This window comes from Diabrotica virgifera, chromosome 6, assembly GCF_917563875.1.
Source record: "Diabrotica virgifera virgifera chromosome 6, PGI_DIABVI_V3a".
NCBI lineage: Eukaryota > Metazoa > Arthropoda > Insecta > Coleoptera > Chrysomelidae > Diabrotica > Diabrotica virgifera.
The window spans coordinates 221,462,531-221,470,663 of NC_065448.1; the positions used below are offsets into that span (position 1 = coordinate 221,462,531).

An 8,133-nucleotide genomic window follows, 5' to 3' on the forward strand; every position below is an offset into this window, starting at 1 on the left:
AATATTTATTTAAATTTTAAATAAATATGTATTTGTTTATTTCAGATTTTATGTTTCATTTTTGTTTCAGAAATTGCAGAACTGCTAGTCGTTCCAAGAGAATGGTTCAGGCTGCGTTAAATAAAAGCCTACAAGAAAAAATAAGTGTAATCAGACAGAAGACTAAAAAACCAAGGTGTGTAACGAAAGATAATGACTATATACCTGAAGAAGGTGAATCTGAAGAGACTGAGACTAGTGAAATAGACGACGAGTCATTTTCAGATAAAATAAGTGTAATCAGACAGAAGACTAAAAAACCAAGGTGTGTAACGAAAGATAATGACTATATACCTGAAGAAGGTGAATCTGAAGAGACTGAGACTAGTGAAATAGAAGACGAGTCATTTTCAACGGATTTACACTTATTGAAGAACAATAAAGCGACTTCAAAAATCAACATAATATCAGACATAATAATAGTGAGGCCTGCAAACACCGAAATCAAGGAATCTGTGCAAACGAAAGCGACAATAGCGCAGGAAGATTTCTTATCAAATAGTATGCCACCACTTGTAACCAATTTGGATTATAATTTTATTGTTACTATTCTAGAAGATGCTGTAAAAAAGGCAATCCATACATCAGAAAGTAAGTTGTACACGAAAAAGGGAGAGCTTAGAAAGAGGAGAAAATTCGAAGAAAAGCCTAGTGAACGACAAGCGAAAAAAATTAAAATTTATATCGACAATCACAAGTCTGTAAATGTCCAATGAACTGCCATAGAAAAATATCAAAAACTCGACGGGAATATATTAATAAACAATACTGGACCCTATCAAAAGATCAACAGCGGTTATTTATATTCAATTGTACCAAAAAATTTCCGAAACGAAGAGATACCTTGAAAACTGGAAACTCGAAACGCACAAATACTATTAAATATTTTCTTTCAGCGGAAGAAGGTTTAGAAGTAAACGTCTGCAAAGTATTTCTCTTAGCCACGTTAGGATTTGACAAAAATAATGATAGAGTTCCTAAACAAGATCAAAGAAGACATCCATCTTCTAGAAAGATTGATAGAACCGATATTATTAATCATATAAATTCCTTTCAACCAACCATTTCACACTATCGTAGGGAACACGCACCTCTCAGAAAGTACCTACCAAGTGATATTTCTATATCTTTAATGTATACGGATTTTAAGGAAAAGGTTATGGTCAACGAATGTTCCTATGAACTTTATAGAACAGTTGTAGCTGATATGAATATTTCATTTACCAATCTGGGACATGAGGAGTGCTGGGCTTGTGAAGAATATCGTCTTCATAAAAGGTCAACAAACCATGACATAATGAAACAATCCGATGACGACAATGTCGATTGTGATGTATGTGTAACCTGGATAGAGCATAATGATAAAGCAATCAAGGCCAGAAACGAATATCAAAATGACTTAGAAAAAGCTAATACTTCTTCTGATATTTTTGTAGCTGCTGATTTACAAAAGGTACGGTATATAATCTTAATTTTCAGTTAATCTCTAATATCAGATTTATTTTAGGTAATTATGTTGCCTAGGATGGACACATTCAAGGAAATCATTTTCACTCCTCGGATAATTGCATTTAACCAAAGTTTCGTTCCATTAGGAACTAGGAGCAAGCAATATCCATTTGCTGTTGTATGGCATGAAGCCATCTCAGGGCGATCTAAGGAAGATATTGTCTCGGCATTTTATGCCTTTCTGTTAGCTAATAGGGATACCACAAATATCACAATCTGGTTAGACAACTGCTCCAGCCAGAACAAGAACTGGACATTGATTTATTTTTTAATATTCATTGTAAATTCGTCAGTAATAGCTGCCGAAAGTGTAATTTTGAAGTATTTTCAGTCAGGGCACACATTCATGGCGGCAGATTCGTTCCACCACCAAGTAGAAATGTCACTTATAAGAATGAAGAAAGTTTATGATTTCAACGATTTTATACAAGCAGTTTCAAATGCCAATTCTTCTAAAGTTAATGTACATTCAATGAAAATTGGAGACTTTTTTAAATTCACTGATTATATATCAAAACACAAGTTGAAAAATATGAACCCACGTGTTTATTTAAAGGATATTGTATCCTTGAAATTTGAGAGGGGTAAAAAAATTTTATCGTATAAAACTAACTTCGAATCTGCATATACAGATTTTATAAATCTTTTTTGAAAAAATATACAAATGCCATCTTAACTCAACCAGTACATAAGGCAGAGTGTCGAGGAATTACTATGGAGAGGAAGACAAATTTAATAACAAAATTAAAGTCTCATGTGCTCTCAAATCGTTTGCCTTTCTGGGAAAATTTGCCAGTCGGTTTGTGTGAAACACTAGACGAAGATTAAGGTGTTATATATATTTTGTGATTTCTTTTTTACTAATAAATAAATTTTCTTAATATTTTAAATTTAACAATTTAATAGGTGATGCACTTAGTACCTATTAATTAATGTTTCTTTATATAATCTACTAAGTTAATTAGTCCTAACTACTGATATATTCAAATATCTTTTTTTGTGATGATATAAGTAAAAATAATATTGTACTATTAAATCCAATAATTATCAACTAACTCAAGCAGAAAATCTTAAAAATCTTGTGGTTATCAATTTTTTTTGGCAAGCAATTATTGAAAAGCTCGTGATATCTCAAAACTGTAATTTTGCAGATAGGACCTCTTGTCTTAGGAGGGCAGAACAGCATTTGAAAGTTTAAGTCAAATTATACCGGTTTTGACTGTTTGCATTGCTAAAAATAATTTTTTTTATTTTTAAACAAAGCTACGTGTTTATAAGCCAAATTTTTTTTTAATTTTAAAACATTGCTGAGGTCCCTTAAATAATCCGATTTTAATTCTGTAAAGTGCATTAGATATGTAGAGCGCCTCTTTGTATGTAAAAAAATTAGCCAACTTCTAAATGGTCTACTTTTTGTTCAGAAAGTATTTAAAAATTTGAACTTTAAAAAAAAATTAGATTGCAAATTTATTATGCAAAATATATTAAGTCGATGTTAATGAAATTTGGTAGACGGTTTAAGTATGTTATAAGAATTTTCTAAGCGAATTCCTAAGGTTCTAAGTGCCACCAAAGTAATTAAAAAACATTGAATAACAATAGGCTTATTTTGCCCCCTTATTTTGTATTTATAGCTATATTGCAGAAAGTGTAATATTTTAAGACATTTTTGACGGGTCGTATATCATACAAAATTCAATTATCTTTATTTTATTTATCTACGACTTTGTTCCACAACGAATCGTTTTAAAGTTATAAGCAAATAAAGTAGAAAACAATCGATGTTTTTCGAAATTTTTAAATACTTAAATTTTTTTATTAATGTTCCGGGCATTGAGAAGGAGCATAAGTCAATTATTATTACTGAAGGTGTCACCTAACTTTAGCTGCAAAAATCCGAATGCCACCTCTCACATCCAAAAATAGACGTTTTTCACAGATCAGCCCTGGTCTATAATGGTAGTACATTATGCTACTTAATATTTATTATAAGTTAATTGCAATATTAAACTAACAGTTTTAGTTAACCTAGTAGTAATAAATATTCAAATAATTGCTTCGTTGAAAAACAGATTAGGAGACCTTTCAAATGAGATATCCCGTGACCTCGGTTTGTATTAAAAAAATTATTTATCGGTTACATAATTACGCCAGCACTGATGACGTGATGTCCAATTATAGCAATAACTGATGGCTATTTAAAAAATAAAATTTACGTGTTTTAAGTTTTTTTTTAAAGTATGTTTCTGAAATAATAAATTTATTCCATACGTTTGCATCATAATGTATATATTTGTATAGAATTTTTTAGGGTGCCACTATAATATTGAAATTACCATTATAGACCAGGAACCAAAACTTTTCGCCTCGCAATTTTTACAGAATGGATCAATTTGCTTGAAAATTTGAGAATAAGTAGTGGATAGTCCATGGATCAAAATCTATATGATGCCGACAGGCGCTTTTACCATGGGGGTGGTTGCCACCCCATCTCTGGAAATTTTTTATTATATTTTGACCGCAAAAGTTAATAAAAACATTCAATCCAAGCAAAAAATGTTCTATACATTTTTTTGATAAAATTAATAGTTTTTTATTTATTCGCTATCGGAAGTGTTAGTTTTATATCTAAAAAATCAATGTTTTTCGATGGTATACTCATTTACGATTGACTCAATTTTTGCCGTAAAACAAATTTTATCAAAGTTCTTGGAAATTAAATTACCTACAATTTCATATTTCAACATTTTTTCGTATCTCTGACGCTAATCTTTATATTCTGAAGAAATTGGCATTTTTCGTTATTCGTTATTCGCTTTAAACTTCAGTTTTTTAAAAACTAATCGTTCTAAGCCAGTCAAACTTCTAGAATCTATTAATAATACATAAATAAAGAAGAATAAATAAGTCCAATGACTAAAAACACCGCCAACTTACAATATTATGCTTCCAATTGGATTTCTCCTTTTTTTACAAAAAAATATATTGATTTTTTAACCGTAACTTTTTATTTTTTATCTTAGAAAGCTCGTTAAAAAAGAATTTTGTAGGTTTTTACAAGATCTATAAGGCTATTAATATTAAATCCTTTTAAAATTCTCAGTCACAAAAAAAGGTGGCATTGAAAGGGTTGGTAAAGGTGGTTTTTTGAATGATATTACAAGATTTAATTGTCAATAGCGCACTCAATTTTTGCTGCAAAAAAAAATTTTTGCAAACCAAATTCTTGGGAATTAAATTAGCTACAATTTCATATTTAAATATTTTTTCGTAACTCTGATGCTAATCTTTCTATTCTGAAGAAAGGGGCATTTTTTACCAAACTACAAAAACTCGTTATTGGCTTTTAACTCCATTTTTTTTTTAAATTAATCATTATAAGCCGAGGTTGGTGATTGTTTTAGGCGGTTGTTTACGATCACTTTTTTGCTGAAAAAAATAGGGACTGACATTCTTTTCATTATAAGTCACTTAATTTTTTTATTTCTGGAGAAACATATTTTTCCACCTACCTCTACAGAAAGTATACTTTTCCGAACCTGTTTGTAGGGAGCAAAGTTGTACTTTTCCTCCCTAGGGAGGAAAATATTTTTCCTCCCTAGGGAGGAAAAGTAAAAGTGACGTCATGGTATTTCATTCATGAAATGTAACTTATTGACGCCCTGTACAATATCTATTTTTTATTACGTAAGTTTCTATACATTTTAACGTTTATTTATAAAACACTCTGTATTTTGCATAATGGTAAAAAACAGTAAATTGTTATTTTGATTTAACAATGTTTACATTATTTATTTGACTTATATTTGACAGTTGACAGTTATATTGTACGTACTTGTTAGTTTTAGTTCTAATAAATTTTGTTGGTTAGTTACATAAATAAACTAAGTAAAAATGAAAAAATGACTTGTTATTTGAGGAAGGTGGAAAAACCATATGTATAACATGGGAGTAAAGTGCCTTTTCCTCCCTTGAATGATTACTGCCCTCCGCTACGCGTCGGGCAGTAAACTTCATTCTCGGGAGGAAAAGTAGCACTTTCCTCCCTTGTTATACAAATAGCTATTTAAATACTTTAAATTAGTTTCAACAAGTTATCCTCGAAAAATGCATAGTTTTCCCGTCCTTTGACTTTGAAACTACAATATTTAGCATTTGACGAAGAAGAGCCAACATATAATGAAGTATAGCTCGATTACTATTGGTCTTAAAGAAAATAAAAAAACGGTTTTGTTTATTTTTTCAAACGGTACATTTTGTTTAAGTAAAGTTGTGTTGATAAAACGAAAACTTTTTGAGTTATTAGCAGAAAACAGTAAAAACATTGATTTTCTCGATATAAAACTAACACGTTCGATAGCGAATAAATCGAAAACTATTAACTTTATCAAAAAAATGTATAGAACGTTTTTTGCTTATAATGAATGTTTTTACCAACTCTTGCGGTCAAAATATAATAAAAATGTCCACCCCCGAGATGGGGTGGCAACCACGCAACCACCCTCATGGTAAAAGCGCCTTTTGGCATGATATAGATTTTGATCCTTGGACTATCCACTACTTATTCTCAAATTTTCAAGTAAATTGATCCATTCTCTAAAAATTGCGAGGTTTTGTCCTATTTTAAGCTTCATTACTTGGACTATTAGTGTCGTTTTTATCTGCATTTATTTAGATTTCGGTTATTAATGTATCTTCTGTAACGGACGAAACTTCCGTCTTTTCTAGAATAATCTGTCTTACTATATTTTAGCCTAACCACTAATTTTAAGTACTCCTTTGACTATTACTCAAAACAACTACATAATAAAATATAATAGAACACAGGTAATTTCTGTCTACTTTTTTTCGAGTCTTGCGAAGAAGTTGTGGGAAAACACAGTAATTGGCGTCTTGCCGAAGATCAAATAACTCTTTCAACGCCATATTTCATTTTTTTGGTTTCGACACTTATGATTTGAACAGATTTTTATTTGTGTGTAATACCCAACTCTTTATCGTCGTTGTACAAGTGCAGATATGAAGTAAGTACGTAGGTAGACGTCGAAAACATTATTTACAGGGGGTTCTAAAATAGGCCAGTTAAAACTGCAAAATATTGGCACTAGCAATATGAAGTATTGTTTAAGTTTTTTCTAATCTTCAAAGAAAATGTCTACTTCTAAATCTCGGTTTATAACGTTCTCCGCCGTTTTCTGACTTTCGATCTCCACTCCATCCAGTTGTTCCGTAGATCCTCTTCTATGTTTCTTTCTCGCAGCTCTTTGTCTATTTCTTCTATTTCTTTTTCTCGGTATACGTCGTTTTCTCTTTCCTTCTGATTGCCATTTTAGTATTTCCTTTGATATTCGTTGTTCATCTATTATTTCTATATTTCCGAACCACATAAGTTGTTTTGTTGAGAAGTCATCTGTGATTGTTCGTTTGAATTCCATTACTTCTCTAATGCGTTCGTTGGTAATCATTTCTCTTCTAGATCTTTCTGCTACTCTTCTGCAAAAATCAATTTCTGTTGCTCTCAACGTTGTCAGTGTTCTTTCGTTTGGTGGCCAAATCTCACAGCTGTATAGAGTGATACATACATACATATAAAAACTAAAAGAATGATTATGATCTAGAAGATGAAGTGCGTATGTAGAAGTGTCTGTTTTTCTATTGTTGAAAGCCCTTTTGTGCTCTGCTATCCGTTTTTCAAAGGTTCTGCTAGTTTGACCGATGTAAGTTTTTGGACAGTCACCACAAGTTAGTTTGTAGACACCACTCTGTAGTTGTTTTCTCTTTCGGCTCTTATTGTTCTTAATATATTTGCTTAAGTTATTGTTAGTTCTGAAAGCTGGTGTTGTTCCTTTCTTTTTTACGTATCTGGCTATTTTTGTTGTTTTCTTGCCAGCATATGTGATAGAGCAGAAGGTACTGGGTTCTTTCTGTGGTGGTGGATAGACTAATTTCAGGGCTTTCTTATGGAGTTTATGGTTTAAAATTTTATTAATTGTTTATTCGTTATAGCCATTGTTTACTGCTATTTGTTTAATAAAGTTCAGTTCTATTTCGAAGTTAATTTTTTGACATGGGAATCTGTCAGTCTATGTATCATGCTATGGTAGGCTGCTAATTTGTGTTGTGTAGGATGGGATGATGAAGTGTGTATAGTTGTGTCAGTATGGGTAGGTTTATGATATACGGAGAACTTATGTTTGTTGTGTAGTCTGGTAATTGTTACATCTAGAAAGTTTATGGACTTATTCTGTTCTGTTTCTATTGTAAACTCAATATTACTGTGAAGTGAATTAATGTAAGATAGAAATTGTTCAAGTTGCCTGTTAGTTCCTGTAAAGCATACTAGTATGTCATGCACGTATCTCCACCAATATAAGAACTGTTTAAATACGGGATATTTAAAAATAGTTGTTTCAAGCTGGTTCATAAATATATCTGATAGCAATGGGCTTAGAGGATTACCCATAATAAGTCCTGCACTGTTGTTTGTGTATATTTGATTATTGAATTCAAAATAGTCTTGATTTATGTAAATTTCAAGAAGGTGTAAAATTTCAGATACAATGATCGGATTTGTACTATTATGGT

The 8,133-nt window shown here is 31.2% G+C and overlaps 1 protein-coding gene across 1 annotated transcript; it reads left to right on the top strand.

Moving 5' to 3' along the window:
* Positions 1-1,300: 1,300 nt before the first annotated feature.
* Positions 1,301-2,200, top strand: LOC126886301 (uncharacterized). Its single transcript, XM_050653174.1, has one exon. It carries the CDS (start codon positions 1,553-1,555, stop codon positions 2,198-2,200), a length of 648 nt encoding a protein of 215 aa, XP_050509131.1. The 5' UTR covers positions 1,301-1,552.
* The last annotated feature ends 5,933 nt before the right edge of the window (positions 2,201-8,133 follow it).

Coding starts and splice junctions, on each gene's coding strand:
- LOC126886301 (XM_050653174.1), top strand. CDS start 1,553: ATGTTGCCTAGGATGGACACATTCAAGGAAATCATTTTCACTCCTCGG.